The 20,441-nt window shown below is 45.6% G+C and overlaps 1 protein-coding gene across 1 annotated transcript in view; it reads left to right on the top strand.

The window, feature by feature from the left end:
• The first annotated feature begins 7,216 nt into the window (after positions 1–7,216).
• Positions 7,217–20,441, top strand: part of adcy5 (adenylate cyclase 5) — a 120,494-nt gene continuing 107,269 nt past the window's right edge. The window contains exon 1 of the mRNA XM_056289066.1: positions 7,217–8,146. Within this exon, the coding sequence (XP_056145041.1) occupies positions 7,217–8,146 (930 nt within the window). The remainder of the gene's footprint in view (positions 8,147–20,441) is intronic.

Below are 20,441 nucleotides of genomic sequence, written 5' to 3'. Positions count from 1 at the left end.
TGTTTGTGTGTGTGTGTGTGTGTGTGTGTGTGTGTGTGTGTGTGTGTGTGTGTGTGTGTGTGTGTGTGTGTGTGTGTGTGTGTGTGTGTGTGTGTGTGTGTGTGTGTGTGTGTGTGTGCGTGTGTTGGCCCTGTAATGGACTGGCGGCCTGTCCAGGGTTTCTCCCCACCTGCTGCCCAATGACTGCTGGGATAGGCTCCAGCATCCCCGTGACCCTGAGAGCAGGATAAGCGGTTTGGATAATGAATGAATGAATGGATGGATGGCTACTTATTACATTGTATGGTCAAGTATATGTTAGTTCTCATACTGGGATGGTTTACCCTTTAGAAATGGTACATTTTTCACATGCATCTCATGTGGGAAGAGTCTGGCGCCGGCCTTCAGGCGCTCATCCTAATTCAAATCAGTTTGCTTCAAGTTTGTCAAGTGCTTCAAAGCAAGATGCTTTAAAAAAAAATCAGAAATACATATGCAAAAACAAAAATCTCACCCGCCCGTCACACCAGTGATGACGCCACAGCAAAAGACAAAGCGGCCTTGTGCAGAGCACGAATACAGACGGCACGACATGAAGCCACATCAGGGGTGAAACAAGTGCAGACAGACAAAAAAAAATCACATTTTGAAAGCTTTGTCGTGTAACATGGGAATAAATCTTGCATGGTCGCTCACAAAGTGAACGGATGAATGGAAACAGATTGTTAACAACACACAGCTGAGGGACACGACTGTCGATGAAAGAGCCCGACGAATCGGTGGTTTTTGAGTTGGGAAACGTGTGACATGGCTGGACTGCTGGAATAAAATGGAAGGGAAAGACTAACACGCTGTGGGAATGGGGGTGAATTAGGCTGATAAGATTGTGATCATGCATTTTCAATAAGTTGCATCTGATAATGCACCCAGAAAAAAGGCTGTGAGTACAGTGGTGTGTGTTTGTGTGTGTGTGTGATGGGCCGTGGCCCTGTTTTCTACCCAAATGAAGGAAACTACAACTCAAATTGATGGCGAGCTCCTTTAAACAGCTACTGTACATTTAATAAAGACCTCTTGGTGCAATGGGAATGTTTGTTTTATGTAATCGGTGACGCGTGGGGAAAGGGGTGCTGACGCTGACTTCCATGGCGTCTGCAGCACTTGCAGCCCTGAGCTGCTCATCCGTCTGTGGATGCTCAACCCAGTGTCCCAGAAAAGCGTTGCAGTATTTAAATGGCATTCTCCAAAAAAGGGGAGTGACACAAACTTCTCCATTCTGCTGTTTTAACCATGTGACATGTCACCTCCTGACCTGAGAAGGTGTGTGTGGTGCTGCGAGTTACTTGCTCTCTGTTGTGTCCTCAGACTCCAAGTGAGGAGATGATTGCTTTAAAGCTGCGACACGGTGGCAAAGCCACCCTTTCACCCCACCCCCACCCCCCACACATACAAGGACTGTTTTTTCTTTTTTACCTTGATTGGAATAGAAATTGGAAGTGTGAGGTCAGGGGTGCAGCTCGGTGTAAACTTGCATGTAGAAGAGATAATCTGGTTGCCTGGAATGATGGTTCTGTGTGACGACCTCGGATGACAAAAGCATGCTAAATATGACCCCGAAACTGGTTCTGGCGAACAGAAAAACTGAGCTTTTTGATACAGATGTTTTGCATGGGACCAGCAGACTTTGTACAAGTATGAACAGTTATATGACTATATATATTTACAATAAACTCATTCTGTGGGAATAAGAACATTGTTTTTATGACTGTGACTCACATTGTTAAAACACGCAGTATGCTAGTTGCTTTGAAACAACAGTGGAAATAAAGTCAAGATTCTCATTTAGGGGAGTCTGGGTAGTGTAGCGGTCTATTCCATTGCCCACCAACACGGGTATCGCTGGTTCGAATCCCCGTGTTACCTCCGGCTTGGTCGGGCGTCCCTACAGACACAATTGGCCGTGTCTGCGGGTGGGAAGCCGGATGTGGGTATGTGTCCTGGTCACTGCACTAGCGCCTCCTCTGGTTGGTCGGGGCGCCTGTTCAGGGGGGAGTGGGAACTGTAGGGAATAGCGTGGTCCTCCCACGTGCTATGTCTACCCGGCAAAACGCCTCACTGTCAGGTGAAAAGAAGTGGCTGGTGACTCCACATGTATCGGAGGAGGCATGTGGTAGTCTGAAGCCCTCTCGGATCGGCAGAGGGGGTGGAGCAGCGACCGGGATGGCTCGGAAGAGTGGGGTAATTGGCCGGGTACAATTGGGGAGAAAAAAGGGGGGAAAATCCATCCATCCATCCATTAACCAAACCGCTCATCCTGCTCTCAGGGTCGCGGGATGCTGGAGCCTATCCCAGCAGTCACTGGGCGGCGGGCGGGGGGACACCCTGGACAGGCCACCAGTCCATCACAGGGCCCACACACACACACACACACACACACACACACACACGGACAATTCAACTGACCTACATGTCTTTGGACTGTGGGAGGAAACCGGAGCACCTGGAGGAAACCCACACAGACACGGGGAGAACATGCAAACTCCACACAGAGGACGACCCAGGACGACCCCCAAGGTTGGACTACCCCGGGGCTTGAACCCAGGACCTTCTTTCTGTGAGGCAACCGTGCTAACCACTGCACCACCGTGCCACCCTGGGGAGAAATCCCAAAAATAAAATAAAAAAAATTTCATTTACATATCACACTTCTGTATTTATCGTTGACTCCCGTGCATATGAACAGTGTTGGGAGAAACCCCGTCTGGAATCATCCAGTTCAGAAGTCTCCGCTGAGTTCCACAAGCGAGGTTCTCATAGATCAACAGTGGACACGTTGTCCCTGGGTTATCATATAGATATTTTTTCCCCCCTGATTCGACTCATGTTAGAGATACAGTAAGGTCCAGCTCAGAGTCCAAACATCACATGTTGATCCGAGGACCTCTCCCACTGGGAGAGATCACGACAGAACGATATGCAGGGCGAGTGGGGCCATGCTGTGATTTTCAATGCATTAGTGTGTGTTTGTGTGTTTGTGTGTGTGTGTGTGTGTGTGTGTGTGTGCGCGCGCGCGCGTGCGCATGCGTTTTCCTTGATTGCACTGATGAGTCACTGCACGAACCAAAATGCTGCCGTAGGTGGGAATACGCTGTCGTCCTGTTTACACTGCTCTGCTTTCCGACCGTGGTCGTATTGTGAATGGAAGTCATTCATATGATGAGCAGCACATTTCCTGGTATAATCCCGTTGTTCAGCCGCTCGCCACTAATGAATCCACATGTCAGTGGCTATAGACACAGCATGTGCAGCTTCATTGTACTGATATCTGGCAGCTGTGGACATTAACATAAACTGGCCCTGAGCCACACAGAGATGCTAGGCCTCCAGAGAGAGCAGCCAAACTGCTGCCAAGGCACTGCAAATGTGCCATGCATATCATGGCTGCTAAGGAAAGAACATTTTTCACCTCACTGTCAAAAGTTTACTACAGATGAAGCCTGCAAAGTACGACCTGTGCATGACGATCATCTCTTAAAGCCATGTAACACATTAGGACGCAGCGCAACTGGGATCAGTTGCAGAGGAAATGAATGGGCAGAATGCAGACAAAGGCCGGTTTGCTGCTAGACGTTATTCATCCATCCATTATCCAAACCGCTTATCCTGCTCTCAGGGTCGCGGGATGCTGGAGCCCATCCCAGCAGTCATTATGTGGCAGGCGGGCTGACATGCTCACACCTAGGGACAATTTAGTACGGCCGATTCACCTGACCTACATGTCTTTGGACTGCGGGAGGAAACCGGAGCACCCGGAGGAAACCCACGCAGACACGGGGAGAACATGCAAACTCCACGCAGAGGAAGACCCGGGACGACCCGCAAGCGGTTGGACTACCTCGGGGCTCGAACCCCCCAGTACCTCCTTGCTGTGAGGCGACCGCGTTAACAACTGTGCCACCGTGCCGCCACATTTAACCAACATATTTTATTGAATCTGGCAAAGCTGTTTCATCATCTTTCAGTGTCTCACACAGTAATTCATAAGTAAAATCATTTCAAAGCAGGTAGTGAACCTCCCTCACCTGTGGCTGAGAGATTCAGAGATAGAACAGGAGTTGTTAATCTTATTTGTTACACGGTTCCCAGAGGTGTGCCAGTACGCGTCTATCTCTATGAATATTCAGGTACTCTCACTCAAGATTATTCTAGAAATTGTATCAATGGCGTACGTGCGTGTGTGCGCGCGCGCGTCTGATCGTGTCACGTGTGTGTACCGTGTTTATTTGTTCGCCCAGTGATAGCGGGCCATTGCAGAGTAGATTCATTCAAGCCCTCACATGATGGCAGTAGTGCTCTGTGCCAACATCACGAGTCTCTTTAGGGAGCTTATGCGTTGTGTGATAGTAAATAACACTAACACCCTGTGTGTGTGTGTGTGTGTGTGTGTGTGTGTGTGTGTGTGTGTGTGTGTGTGTGTGTGTGTGTGTGTGTGTGTGTGTGTGCGTGCGTGTGTGTGTGTGTGCGTGTGTGTTTGTGTGTGTGTGTGTTTTAGAGGTTTTCACAGTATAGCAGACCGCGACAGAATACCCTTGACAATCCCAGACCAAATACATACCGTTTAAATGGATTATTCAAACGACTGACCAGTGGTGCGCTCAACGTTGTCAGCGCACCAGATCACAGTGCCTCTCGTGCCGCGCCAGAGCATCATTTACACCCACACTCGTCACGCAGTTTGGATTTGAAGAAGTCACGTGTCACCAGTCTGCAGTGAGTGAAGCAGACTTTCCCCCTGTCACTGAATAGTCAGGGTGAAGCATACTGTCCAAAAAAGAGCTATCATCAAATAACTGAATTCCAGCTCACCACAGGCACCTTTCTGTTCAAACAGGACGGTTGAGATGGAAAACGGGGTGTAAAAGTTGCTGTCTTGGGTGCGTGCCGCGGTGTTCAGCACACAGACGCCACAGACCAAGAGTGATTCCCAAGTAAAGCGGCTGATAGGCTGCAGCAGTAAACTAATCTTGTTTTAGCCATTGTGTCAACGCATTGATTTGATTGGTCCTGTTTTCACAGATCCTTCAAAGACAATGATGATTTAAAAGCTGATAATCCGTCAGCCTTTAAAAGTTGCTCTGTGACAGGAAATTATTTGGCTTATATTTGGAGACATTATGGTGAGGGATAAAGAAGCCTACCCTGATGCAGTGCATGTTAAACAGTAGCTCCGCTGAATTGAATGATTAATGCAGTGTTCACATGGTGAGAGAAAGAGCGAGTGAATCAAAAAGCAATAGACCCTTTACTGTGCAACAAGAGGTCTTTTGTGTGCGCGTGTGCGTGCGTGATTGATAGAGAGAGGTGGAAGAGGGGGTGGGTGGGTGAGCAGTCATTTGTCAAGCATGCAACATAAACAAGTTCCAAGATAAATTTGTTCTTTTGGATTTGCTCTTGTTTTTACTGGGAATCACGTAGGAGTGAATGTCCCATTTTTCTGTGTCACTGCAAAGTCTCCATCTCGCTGGAAATGTAAAAGGGCAAATTGGGATTGAGATTACAGATAAGAGCTGCTCGCCCATTTTCTCGGAACCTGAGCATTCTCACGTTGCTCTTTTGTCACCGTCCGCTACTGCCATTCATTTGCAGACAGTAGGGTTGTTAAAATGAATGGGGCGTATGCAAATAACCGCTGGCGGCCCGCTGCCATAGAGTCAGATGAGAAACCGTCGGGCCGCTTACCGCTGGCCCCGCAGCCGCTCTTTTGAACACAGGCAGATGTGTTTGCCGAAGGGGTTAAACTCCTCAGCGCCTGGGGGTCCAGCTGTGAACACAGACCCGCCCATTCATGCGGAGCTGCGGGCAGCGCGCAGCGTCCCCGGGACTCAAGACTGACGCAACTCATAGCCAATGAGAGCGGCGAAAGCGTGACTCACCCTCCCTCTTTCCCAATGGGAATGGGGCAAAGGCGGACTGTAGGAATCAAACTTGGTTGAATGACAATCTAACAGCAATCAGCAGTAAATTGATGCCACGCGTGAAACGAGCGCCGAAAACAGTTGCGGTACGAGCGTGCTGTCCCGCGGCTTGTTGACCGGTGGAAAGCGGTTTCGCCTCCCTGAGGTTTGGCTTTGCACGGATCCGGGCTGCGTACCAAACCTGGAAGCGATTTTTTTTGGGGGGTGGGTGGGAGGGGGGAGATTTCGGCAGTGATGGACAGCTGTTGGTGATTAATTCGGCGCAGAGGTAGAGACCTGTGATGTGCTATTTCAACAAAGTGGTGTTTTTGTTGTACACGGTTGTGTTTGGTTGAAGGGGGTCGGGGGATGATGGATGGATTAGAAGGAACGACTGGCTGAGTTTTCTCCCGCCGGCCGGACGAAGTGTTTTCAGCAGGCTCTACGATGCTCCAGCCAGCAGCGTGAGGATGTGATCGTCGACGGTGGCTGCAATGTGTGGCCGACACAGGTGTAGTTAAGACTCGAAAACCTGCGGGGCGCCCCCCCCTCTCCCCGAATCAAAAGGCATTGTCGAAGCACCAACATGGGACTGCACCACCTTTTCTCCGTTTCCCTCCTCCTCCGCTGCTCGGAGACGCCGTTCCGCCCTCAAGGAAACTGCCAAACTGTATGCAGATATAACGGATTGGCGACGTAGATGGCGATGATGCGCTGCGATGATAGCTCTGGACCATCGGGGTTGCGCAATACTTTCCCTCTTACAGCACACGCTGCTCCGCAGCCTCTCTTTTGGATTGTAATTAGGCCCAATGATGTAGAGCCAAATCCCACCTGGACCTAATGTTCCCTCCTCTCGTGCTGATATTGGTTCCCCTGTGACTCCTGCGCATGCTCAATTGTTTTCACACCCAGCGGACCACCAGCACCCCCGGGTGTGACTTTGGTGATCATTACAGGGGCTTTAATTCCATTTCATTTCCCCATGTTGTCTGAGATTAAAAAAAAAAGTGACTAACCTGGTCACTCTATAGTTTACTTATACAGACTTGAGACGTTTTGGATTCGTAAACAAATCAGCAGCCACGTGAAATATGAACTATGGGGTCAAATTCAGCGCATAGAAGTTTGACAGGTCGGGTCTTTGGGACTGAGTAATGGCCCATCATTCATATTTATTGAAATAAAACGTGTATATGTACATATAGATATATATTTTCCCCCCACAATTTTAGGCTAGCTTTCTCTATAGTTGTGTGATTTGATTGCATTTCATTTCCATCATGTCCAGATCAAATAGTGTCAGCCCACCCGGAGTCGGTGCGCCTGGGCTGAGGGGAGGGACTGAACACAGATCAGCTTGGGGCGAGTCTGACTCCGCTGCCAACGGATGCCCATACTCGGCTAGGTCTCCGCGCGAAAAACTCTCTCGGTCCAACAGCCGATGGAGGGAAGAGGATGATCCGGACCGACGGCCCGCACGAACGTCGACGACAGTTAGCAGGGTCAGCTTCAGGTCTAGGTCGGCTTGGCAAGAGCATGGGGAGGAAAGTCGAAACAACAACCGCTCGTCCCCCAAACGCGCGTATGGGGAGGTGAAACCCAAATCGGTGGAGCTAGGTCTGGAGGACCGGAGAGTCGCCGCTAAGCTGCAGACAGAAGAGGAGGTCATGTCTGAGGTTCACTTTTCCATGGCCGGGTGCTGCGGCAGCGTGATGCAGATTTTCAAATCCAAGAAATTCCAGTCGGACAAGTTGGAGCGGCTGTACCAGCGCTACTTTTTCCGCCTCAATCAGAGCAGCCTGACCATGCTCATGGCCATTTTGGTGCTGGTCTTTGCGGTCATGCTCGGGTTCCACTGCGCAGGGGGGACCACCAACGTAACTTACGCCGTGGTGTTCTCCATGGTCATTCTCCTGATCCTCGTACTCATGGTGGTCTGCAACAGAAACGGGTTTCACCAGGACCACATGTGGATTGTCTGCTATGTGGTCATACTGGTGGTATTGGTGGTGCAGGTGATCGGGGTGCTGCTCGTGCAGCCCCGAAGTGCCTCCGAGGGGATCTGGTGGACCGTGTTCTTCATCCATGTCATCTACACGCTGCTCCCCGTCCGGATGCGCGCAGCCGTTATCACTGGAGTTATTCTGTCTGCCATCCACGTGGCTGTTTCTTGGATGTTAAACGGCATGGACAACTTTCTGTGGAAACAGGTATGTACGGGTGCTGACTTTCCCCCCCTTTTCTCTTTTCTTTCATGTTCATTCTGCAGGGGCCACTAAAGCCAGGTGTCAGGCTCGCTGTCTTAAGCCTGCGTAATTGCGCACGCTGGAACTTGGCAAGTTATTTGGCGAGGGGTACATCTGTTCAGAGTTGTTACCGATATTATAAGTAACGTCGTGCAGTTATTATGTAACCACACACACACACACACACACACACACACACACACAGTAATAGTTAACTCTGGAAATATGCAGTAATAATGTGTTTATTTGCGTTTGACTGATGAGCTACTACGTATTTGAAAGTTTAAAAGCAAGTGCAAGGTCAAAGTACCTCTGTCAGATTTGAGTAGTGTAAATCAATGAATCAACACCCCCCCCCACCGTTTATTGATTCCAACAACTGTGGCAGTATACGGCCCTAAACAACAAATTAACTCATCTCATGGAAAAAAGGAAGCAAATGGTTGGTAGACTTGAATTTAAACCCTGATGAATCTGTCTGCCCCTATCTGTCTCCGTCTCTGGCCTGTCTCTCCTCTCATGCAGAAGGCAGTGGTCCATCACAAGTTTACACACGATATAATGCCTAGGATTGTGTGCAGAACGTGCACGGATCAACCCGGTTGGTTCATAGGGGTCCTTAATATGAGACCCCCCCCCAAGTAAATACTGGTACAACTGTTTTAAAAGAGAGGCTAATGGAGTGGGACCTGCCGTGTGCTTTCAAATAAACGGCCTCTTTAAACGCAATGTACAACAATCTGCACAAAGTTTATGTGACAACAAGGAGGTTAGAGGGCACCCGGGAGGTCCAAGATTCAACATTACTTGATTTGTCTCTAGGGAAATCTGTCTTGGACATACAGGCCGCCACATAAAATGACGACCAACAACCGTCCCTCATTTCACACCCTCCTTTTATCCTGAGTTTAGGAGATTCACTGATGGAGGGATGGGAGAGTTTCTATACCTGTTCAGGTATCTTGTCCTGCATTTAATCTGAACCCTGTAGCGTGTACCTGAGGGGAACCGTTCGTATTCTGAATACAGGACATGAGAGGGGTCAGATCATTTTCCTAGGCTTCGCTTAATACATTTACCGAAGAGTCACAAAACACACGTTACTTCCTATATTACTCAGAGTTGTTTTTTTTTTTTGACAAATCTGACAGTTTCAGTGTCCTAACGAAATAAGAAGGGCTTCAATTTCTGAGGTTTCAGGAGCAGTCAGTTCCTGTGGCCTGTTTTAAGACAAGTTGAGAAGTACTGTCAACAGTAAGTCATGGTATGTAAAGCCTAACCTGTTGGTACACCAACCTGTTGCGAACATTACTGTGTTAATAGGCCTAATCCACCTCCATGGCGACACATCTGCTCTTCAAACTTTTATAGTGACAATTTTGGAAAGACTTGTGTTTGGTTCTATGTTTGCTTTTATGGAGACTTGGATTACGCTTAGACCGGTGGAGTGCCAGAAGAGATTTGCTTTTTTATGTGCTCTTCTGTTTGTAATGAAATTTGAATGCCTCCGGTTATATTTTTACAACTTATATCCCTCGTAACTTTTGCTCTCCATTTGTAATGTACTTGCCTGCACAAATGGATTCAATTGTCCATCACCATTTGAAAGTACATTTAATTGACGTCATGTTGAGTTTTAGGGCTTGATATGTTACACTTGAAGAGTCCCAACATAGGTGTGTGTGTGTGTGTGTGTGTGTGTGTGTGTGTGTGTGTGTGAGAGAGAAAGATTGTAGTTGTAGTGCTTGCTCGATCTCTCTCTCTTTCGCTCTTTCTTGCACTTTCTCTCTGGTGCCCCCCCCCCATACCCCCACTTTTTAGTTTGGTTTGTTCCATGCAGCATACTGTATTTGTTAGCAACAATAATGCTCATAAACAATTGTATCCAGCACTTCAAGGGAAGTGCTTAAAAATCCCGCAGATTAGAAATATTATATTAGTCCATCATCTAAACTTCAAAGAGGCTCATAAATTGGCCATTTAAAGCAGCTGTAGACAACTTTTCAACCCCCCCCCCCAAGCGTTTCCAAGTGTTTTTATCGTTTGCGCTGCTGTCAGAAAGACAACCGGGTCGCTTTCCGTTTATTAGCAGCCTGGCTACTGTCCAAAGCAAGAAACAACCAGAAGAATCCCAATTTGAACTAGAAACCCTTGATCTCAGTGCTATGATAAAGGCAGATTAAAACATCCGGTAGTATTAATAAGTAGGCAGGTTGTGTTACTTACTGATACTGTAGAAAAAAATGCCAACTGAATGTTGGTTTGGAACCCTCTCAAGTCCCGGGTGTTGTATCGAACTCTGTTTCCCCGTCGAGATCGGCTTCCCCCTAGCCAGAGTTTGATACAACACCGGGATGCTTGATTAACCTTAACCTAATTGTAACCAATAGCTAACCTGTTTCTATGGGGACACTCTTGTCTGGCTGGCTAGGGGGAAAGAGATCTCGATGGGGAAACCCTTTGATACAACACCAGAGCTCACTCTATCGAGTTAATACCCGTCCAAGGTTAACTCTTGTTTAACCTCTGTTTCTATCTCTCTCCCTCTTTGCCTTCTTTGTCTCCTCCGTCAACGGGGTTCTATCTTTCTTTCCAGGTAGAGTTTCCATTGTCACTTCTGTTGTTCCGCTGTCCGCCATCTCCGCTACTGGCGATACCTGCCGGGGAAAACAAAAGCGCTATCCTCCCTCTATTTTGGTTGTGCAATGGCACTTCGTTTGTGCTTTAAATTGAACCTTCATTTTACCGAAGGATTGTACCCGGTGGCAGACAGAATTTGGTTCCCTATAAGCCTGAAAGAAAGGTTTATAGGGAACCAATCTAAATGCCGATGGTGTCATTATTCTATAGCCATTACCCTGTGCAATCAACATTTACTTCATAATGATAAGTTAAAGCAAAACAGTTGTCTACTGCTGCTTTAATAGCAGACAATGAACTCCAAGACTGGGAGGAAAAAAAGAAACTGCACAATACAAGGCTCCAATAAGAGATCATTAGTGTACAAACTGTGGAAAGAACATTTGTTAACCATTTTTTTCATGAACTTTCTTCTCAACATATCTAAAAATGCCTGAACAGCCGCCTAATAACATACATATGGCACACGTATCTAATCCTCATTTTAGCAATAATAAGGTACCCATGCATGCTTGTTCCATTGTTTCAGTGTTATGTCACGATTCTGAATTTCTCAATAAGAGTTCCTCATGGTAGCTGCCTTTTTTTTAGCTGGAAAACATAGCTTATGGGTAGCAATTAAAAAATGCAAAGAAAACTGGGATAGAGGGAATAGTTACTAAACAAATTTCCTCTTTTTTGCAGTCTATCAGTTGCCTGTGGGGTTAAGTTTTTGTTCTAATGACATATGATCTTGCGTCTAATTGTATTTTCTGTGAAAACTGCAATGTTGTTTGATAGCAGTGTGTGGGAACCGGCTGCTGTGTTTGTTGCTCTTTCTGCGCCATGCTGTTGTTTTTAGCGTGTCAGATCTCCCCCTTGTTTACATAGGTCCTTGCTCGTCTCCGGGTCGGGCCACAGTGTTTATATGAGATCCCAAGATGATGCTTTGTTGCGCAAGTGTTCTCAGGAATACGTTTAAGCTGCGGTAATCTTTAGAAATGCAGCATCAGCCGGTTTTGGAGCACCTCATTTTATGACACCTCTCAGAGACTTGCAAACCATCTCGGCATGTAGCTTATGATAAGAGACTTCTTCGAGAGTTCAATGTGCATTCAACATTAGTTCAACATTTATTTCCTCTATCAGCTCTTTTTCAGAAGGATTTCTAATGAACTATCATTGGCATAGTTCCTTAAAAAGGTTTTTTTCCAAACAGATTTCTTTTTTAAGGAACTGTCATTGGCATAGTGCCTTAGAAATCTGTCTTTTTCAGATAGATTTATGAGGAAATATGCTAATAATAACCACTTGTACTATCAGTTGACTGCTTACCTTTCGCAAGGATGTTCAAGATGTTCTGGAAAAAGCATCATCCTTATTCAGATCCCTTTTTTTGGTTCTATCTGCTTCTAAAAAGATGTCAAAATTTGCATTGATATGACTATAGATACGTATTTGTGGACTTGTCATCCGCCATGAATTCTACCAGTTTCCACTTTACTCGTTGAGATAGACTTTGTGGAGGATGATATTTCATAAAGTGAGGGGTTTACAGATTCAACTCTATTCCGCTGATTTTAGCCAGGTATTTTCTTTGGCCAAGACAGCTCTCCTCTCTTTTTTCTGATCCTGCAAACATTTCGTACAGCTGACTCGATGTCCAGTGTTTGTCTGCATGAATTTTAATAATCAAATTCATTCCACCTTTTTGCATTATACCATACTTAGGGCTGAGCAATGATTCAATATTACCATTCATCGTCTTGGTATTCAGTGTTAACCTCTGGATTTTCTTTTAAGGGTGAGGCAGTAGCCTCTCCAAAGCTATAGCTGCTGTGGGGGATGACCTATTGATTTTTTTCATTTTCCTTGTCGGGCTGGTAGATTACATTAGTGGGGTGGCCCACCCTGCCAAGACAGTGATAAGGGACACTGATATTTTATCGGGATGAAATTCGAATATTGCTATATCATAACACACAATTTTGTTGTCTAAATTATACGACAGGCACGGGCGCAAGTCCATGAATACTGGGATTGCATCCAGCATTTCACCTGTGCCCCCGGCCACAGGGTTAGTGGTTGTGTCAGGAAGGGCATCCAACGTAAAATTTTGACAAATCAGTATGCAGATTGACAAGACCATACCAGATCGGTCGAGGCTCCATACCGGATCGGTCAAGGCCCAGGTTAACAATGGCCACCATTGGTGCTGTGCCCTCACTTGGTACCGATTGAAACTATAAAATATGCTGTGGCGACTCCTGAGAAACAGGGAACAAGCTAGAGAAAGAAGAAGAACGTCCTGAACAATTTGAGAGTTGTGTGTGGATTAATGGTTGGGTCTCATATTGAAGACCCACCAACAGTTAATGAGAGCTGGGTTTGATGTGAGTTGAGGCAGATATGAGCAGTGAAATTCCCCTCCATCCAAAAAAGCACAAAACACACAAACACGTAGGATTTATCCGTTCATCATGTTGTTTGATTCTCATAGTTTTTTTGTTGCACTCATTTATTTATTTATCCATTTCAGCTTGGCAAACTGAATCTGGGTATTGGCCTCTGTTGCTTTGATTGGCCTCCCGTCAGGTCGTGCAAATTCCTGGTGAGGTGATGCCGTTCTTATGCCGGCGACATGTTAGCCGGTGATCTCAGACTGTGATAAAGTGTGTGTGTCATACTCTGTCCTTGCATCATCGTCCAGAGCAAACCATTTATGACTGAGGAACAAAAAAAATCTAAAATGATCAGTTTTGCTATTGATGAAATGTGGCATCAATATCAACCAGGGTTTTAAGTCTATCTGAGTCTCCCCCGCAGGAGTTGAACGCTTGGTGTGCCGTTAGACCTCTTGTATCGGTCCGCTAACACCAGATCATGGGGTTCCTTACAGACAACACAGTTGGCAAAGGTCGACTTTGTTTAAGTGTTCACACATTTACCCCTGGTTTTCCTGCGGCACTAAGCCAGCTCACTACGCTACCCTGCTGTCCCTGCTGTCTAAGGAAAGCCAGACCAAGAGACAAAGCAATCAAACAGATACAGACCAGACTTCTTTCTTTCTCTCTCTCTCTCTGCACCCCTTCAACCCCTCTTCCATTGAAACCAGATGTCCTCCACATGCCCCCCCCCCATCCATCCTTCCCTCTCCCTAACCTCTTACACCACTGGCCTTCCTGATACAGACCTGCTTTTAATTTCCCTTTGAGATTCAACCCCCAACCCCCTATGGCTGGCTTTTAAGCACCCCCCCTCCTCCCGCATCCCCCCCACACCCCCCGCAGGCTGGGTTATGTGCGCTGTTGAGCATTGAGATGTAAGTTCCCCCTAGGATAACTTGTCTTAATCAGAATGTAAACACCAGATTTCACCCTGGAGGATCCACCGCTTTGGTGACGTCTCTTGTGGCAGTGTCCAAAAAAATATAGTTTCAGGCGGTGTATTTTCTTTTTTCTTTTTTTTTTCCCTTCCCAAGCACCAGAAAGCATCATGGGATCTGAAATGTGTGGAAAGGGATGCTGTCATTTTTGGAGCAAAACAAAGAATCAGGGCAAGCTACATCACCTTTTTACACCGTGCTCCTCTGACATGCTTCTCTTGTAAGTGCAGAAGATGTGCACAGTACTCGCTGTATCTTAGCAACAGATATCCTGTTTTGAAAAAAAAAAGACATCCACTGCCTCCTTTGGCTTCTTCTCAGGGATCTCCTATATGTTTTTACTAGCTCTGATCCCCGGACTGCCTGCACATCCTTTTTTGGCTCACAAGTCAAATTGAGTTAGCCAGAACAAGTCCCGTAGAATAAACCGACGTCCTCCCCCTCTCCCCTGCCCTACCGTGTTGTTTTCCCGTACAAAAAGAGGCTGCGAATAACACCTTGTGATGTTTTTGGTTGAACAAGTCCCTCCGCTGGCGATGGTGCATTTTTTACTTTTAAGCCTGAGACTGGCATAAAGAAACCTGGAAGTCACCGAAGTAACAAAATAGAGCTTTTTTTTTTAACTCAGTGACACGAGGCAAAACCTGTCAAGAAACAGGAAAATTTTTCCATATCACTGATGACAACCCCTGCTGAACCATTGTTATATTCATTACACTCATTCTCTGGAGTGAAATGTGATGTCGGCAGCAGCCAAATCCATCAGATATCCATTAGATACCATTCTGGTCTTTTTCCCCATCTCCTATCGAGATCAGCGTTGATTTGATTACTTTTCAGTTTCTGCATCAATCTGTCTTCTGAGGGCTGTGTCTGCAATGGGGAAAAAGTGAAGTGTGTACAATGTGGTGGGTTCTCATGGTCTGATAGACTTTGCACAATACAGAACATGCTCACCTGCACCATTGAGATGGTGGGTTTACAGCATTGTGACTTTTTTCCTTTGGAGTGGAATTGACCTTTCGCAAAGTACCGCCCCAGAACAGTGCTTGTTCAATCCTACCTTAGCAACAGTCTGTCAAGCTTTCAAACACACAACAAAATGCTGAAACGGTGTGCCTATGGGATCTGCAAATCGGATACTAGATATCTGAAAAGTTTGGAGGGGGTGTAATTTTCTTTCCCTTCCTAAAACCCAGAACGCAAGAAGCGCAATGTCGGCAATAGATTTCGCAGTATAGCAGACCCCATAGCCAGCTTAATCGATCCAAAATCAACAAAAATACCTGTCTGCTCCAAGCTAAGCTTGCTACTAGCTATTATTGATAGCTAATACAACTAATGTATTATTACTGTTACTTTTACCCACACAATGCGCTGATTTCTTCATGTTTTGGTGTTTTCCGGCTACTTCCTGGATAGTTCTGAAATGCTTGACGGGCATAGCAACAGTAACTAAGGGGGGCGGGACTTTGTGAAAGGTCAATTACTGCATCCTGCATATTTGGGCTTAAAATGGTGTGCAGTGATATTACAGTGGAGACTCGTGGGTGGTTCGCAAAACAATTGTTTAGAAACTGTTGCGCTCACTCCTTTCTTACTTTGCCTTGCTCTGTTTTTACACCTGCTGTTCCACCTACCCCGCTGTTCTCCTTTCTCAGCCCTCCATGTCATATATTTCTGTGATGGTCTTTCTCCTCACCTACACAGCTTTCTCCACCTCTCTGCTATTATTGCTCAGGGAGAGGTGGAGCGCTTTATACAGCCTGCTTGCTCTGTTCTGAAAATGAAGAGGTAGCCTTGTCAAGTAAACTGACACAGAACTCAGGAGAACCAGTCCAGCAGATGTTCTAGGTTAAATGCTTGTGGCGAATGTATTGTGTTGGTCTCTGTAAACCAGTGGTCACCAACCCTGCTTCGGGAGACCTATCGTCCTGCTGGTTTTCACACCAACCCTAATTTAACACATCTGATCACACATCAATTAATCAAGGTATTGGTAAGTAAGTAATTGGTAGAATGAGATGTGTTAAATTAAGGTTGGAGTGAAAACCTGCAGGATGCTAGCTCTCCAGCAGCAGGGTTGGTGACCACTGCTGTGAACTAATTGCTACGGGTAATATTTGCTGATGTTTTTTTTTTCTCTCCCCAATTGTACCTGGCCAATTACCCCACTCTTTCGAGCCATCCCGGTCGCTGCGCCACCCCCTCTGCTGATCTGGGCAGGGCTGCAGACTACCACATGCCTCCTCTGATACATGTGGACAGCGGCGTTGTAGTGGGGGGGAGGGGAGGGGAAGGACCTACCAGGGCCCAGAAGGAAAGGGGGGAGGGGGGGCTCAGAAAGCCTGGAATTAAAAGTCTGTTTTGGTTTGCAATTTTTATTTCTAACGAATTTGTGTCATAACTTCAGTTAAAATTGGCTCAATACATCAGTTGAGGGACTTAAGGAAAATAATGGAGGCTCTCTGAGGCCCCTCTCACCCCTTACAAAAGGTGCAAAATGGTTTAGTCTGCCTCTCGCGAGCATCTCTCAATGCCGTTCATCTAGTCCTGTCGCGAGTGACTGCTGATACAAGCACAAGCACAGTCATGTCTTTCCCACAGAAAGCAAAATCTAGGTTCCGGAAAAGAAAAGAAAAAAAATGAAAGGGAGAGAAGGCAAAATGAGGGAAAACAGCTGTTGAGTAATTTCTTCCAAAAGAAAGGTGAGCCAGGAGCTTTTAAAAGAAGGGTGGCTAGGTAACTCCTAGCTGCTATACATTTTTTTCAGTCACTGCAAGATATTTAAGCTAGGTTAAGGTTAGGTTAAAATAGATTAATGTACTGTGATTGTAAATAATATACAGTATGCTAGAATTCAAAAAAGTGATGCATGAGAGACAAAAGAGGAAAGGGGCCCACAGAGACTGCTTATGTATAGGGCCCAGAATTTTGTGCTTCCACCCCTGCATGTGGAGTCGCCAGCCACCTCATTTCACCTGACAGTGAGGAGTTTCGCCAGGGGGACGTAGCACGTGTGAGGATCACGCTATTCCTCCTCCCCCCTGAACAGGCACCCTCACATACCAGAGGAGGCGCTAGTACAGCGACCAGGACACATACCCACATCCGGCTTCCCACACGCAGACACGGCCAATTGTGTCTGTAGGGATGCCCGACCAAGCCGGAGGTAACACGGGGATTCGAACCAGTGATCCCCGTGTTGGTAGGCAACGGAATAGATTGCTACGCTACCCAGACACCCCCACACATGGCATTTTCATTGGTCCACTCTCCATCCACTTCTATTTTCCAGGGCTTGTGTGCATCAGTGAAGTGTAAAAATACACTTGTGAGTGAATGTTATCTGCTGTATTATTTACCACAAACATTTTACATAAGATCAAATATTGCCTCTCCTCTGAATCAAAATATCACATAAAGGAAAAAATAGTATATTGAACCCCTTTTCCCTGTCTTTTTCTTTTCAACTGTAGCCATACAAGGAAGAAATATATGGAACACTGTTTATTCATCTATACAGAAACACCTCTTGGATCAATACCCTAACTAACTGAAGTATAAAAACACCGCGTACAATGTAAACTGCTTGTGTCTGTGTGAAGCTGGCAGTGAACATTACAGCTGCAGGCCGGACGTGAAGAACCACGAGGTGGACACGTGACTTAAGTCAGTGGGCATTCGCCTTTAGTCTTGATCTAATGGAGAGCTACAATGATTTGACTCATTTACAAGCTGTAAAATTTAGATGCACTGAAAAGTGCAATAATAACACAAGACTTAGCTTTAGTGATGAAATGGACAAGTTGGGGTTTCACGGCAATCTCACAGTACTAGGACATAAAGACCTCATTCCACCTTTCCTTTTTAACCATCAAGTAGACAGACATTTATCACATTAATCTCTATATTCTCTATATATCTGTAAATTGTACATTGGTAATTTATCTTGAATTTGTTCCATGTAGTAGGCCTACATTGTTTCATTCAAAGATATATTTTCTATATCTCAGAAATAAAGATGCATTGCCCAATGGTATCTGACAGTGTCATACCTTGTGAGCAGATTGCATCCTGCATCATCATTAGTAATTTTTACAATGGCATGTTTCGTTGTTGAAATGGCAGCTCTCTCATTCTGGAATGAAGTAACACCAAGATGTGAGTGATCGACCCTAGAAGTTAACAGGTGGTTGCTGGCTTGCATAAAACATCAAACTCTTAAGTCCATCTTCAAAGTAAAGACGCTTAATTATTTACAGCCAGTTGTGGCTTGCCTTGGAGTTGTATCTTACATTTTATAGTCTCATTATGGCCATGCCACTTGTTGGATGAGTTTCGACGAGAAAATCCCTTGTTCTCATGAGGCCGGGCTCCATGTTGCTGTAATTAAGAGCAGGCTTGGATTCTTGGACAATAAGCTGATGGATAGTTTCCACTCTTATTGCTTCATTGCTACATTACTTTGTGGTGTGGTGATCAAGGCTTGACTGTGAGGCGTCATTACTTCACTCAACTCATCTGACATTAATCAGCTCTAATTGGTTGGTTTGCTGATATAATGCTATGAATTTATCTTAATGTGTGTGTGTGTGTGAGAGAGAGAGAGAGAGAGAGAGCGAGAGAGAGCGAGAGAGAGCATCTTAACCTTTCAGTGGATGATGTATAACGGTTAATGGAGTGTTTGTTGCAGCTTTGAAAGAACCGTCAATACAGGATAATAACAACTATACATATGCTATTCTGTCTGAATGAATCTGAATGTATTTTTACTTTAGCCACAGTTTGTGGGCAGACAAGTAAAATATTGACACCTTAATTAAGCTTACCCACTTTTTCTCAAAGTGATAATCTGGAACTTTTTCATATAAATTCATAACTATCTATTAGTCTGTGGTTAAACAATAATGATTCAGATCGCTCTTAATTCATGGAAACCTTTGTTTCGAAAAGTGTTTGCATTTGAAAAAAAAATCGGTACAGCACTTTCTGTGAACACACTTGAAGCTGCATACTACCATGATAAGAAGAGAAGCATTTTACTTCAGTCACCAGTGGTTCGTCGATCAGAGGATAGATGAAACTTCCCCTCTCGTGGACCTCTCATAGAGAAGCTCTGCTTGGTCCAACAGATAGAATGTTAATATAGGATAGTAAGTGACATTTATTTCGCTAGCTGGTGGTGTTCCGCCCGCCAGAGGAGGATAAGGTGGAACTCCTTCTCCGGTAGACCAACTAGCCAAAGATAGTAATCTAACAGACAGTAGACATTTAAAAAAAAATTTTTTTTATTCCAACCAAAGACTACATGTGAAATCACTGGCAAAGCCAACCAGACCAACGTCTGGTTGAAGGTATGTTAGATGACTGAAATTAGCTAGTGCAGTGTTGGGTTGGAAAGAAAATATGCATACATTTGGCCCTCCACGTGTCAGTGCCTTAATCTTTTCCAGCTCATCTGGGTTTTTCCTGAGTTTTGCTGTTGATGAGTGTTGGTCTGATATTATTAGGCGTGAAATGTCAGGCGCTTACTGACAGTTTGGCTTTTCTCGGTCGCAGTCTTTTCTCAGACACCAATGTAGTGAATTCAGGGGGCAGCCGGGAACCGCCACATCCAGGACTCGAACCCGTGTCTCCCGCACCACGGGCAACTACGTTAACCAGTCGACTAAAGGGTCCGACGCGCTAACCAAGGGCTAGTGAGTCTACACATCCGTGATCGTTACAATACCAAACATACCATGATCACGGCAGGAAAAGTAATGCATGGCGAAATGTCAGCAATCAGATGGGGCCGCCAGGTTTGGGAATATGTATAGTTTACGAATCCAATGCTAAAGTTAACTTAGCTTTGATGACTATACCTGTGCTGTGCTTTCTCTGCGCCAAGTGCCTGCACTATGCTGTGCGCCCTACCTAGTGGTGAGTGAAGAGCAAATTTCTTATCATCTGAAGGCACCCTTACCCAAGAGGTTAGGTTACACTTCGACACTCCCTCATACCAGGTCTTTCCTGTGAGAAAGATTATGCCAGAAAAATGGTAACCAAGAAGTAAATGCTATGATAATATGATGCAGGTGAGTTTTATTTGGTAAAATACAAAACATTTTTATTTTGCAATATTTTGTCTGATGACCACGCAAAACACAATGTACCTGATATAGCGAGCTTTTGCAAATGCTAATATATCTTAAAAATGTCCAAAGGAGTTGAATCAAATGCAACTGGACTTGGTATATATCCGTGAAGACG

This window comes from Lampris incognitus, chromosome 11 (genome assembly GCF_029633865.1).
Source record: "Lampris incognitus isolate fLamInc1 chromosome 11, fLamInc1.hap2, whole genome shotgun sequence".
Classification (NCBI taxonomy): Eukaryota; Metazoa; Chordata; class Actinopteri; order Lampriformes; family Lampridae; genus Lampris; species Lampris incognitus.
Note: the sequence above shows the minus strand (reverse complement) of the source record. Positions and strands in the feature narration are given on the sequence as shown.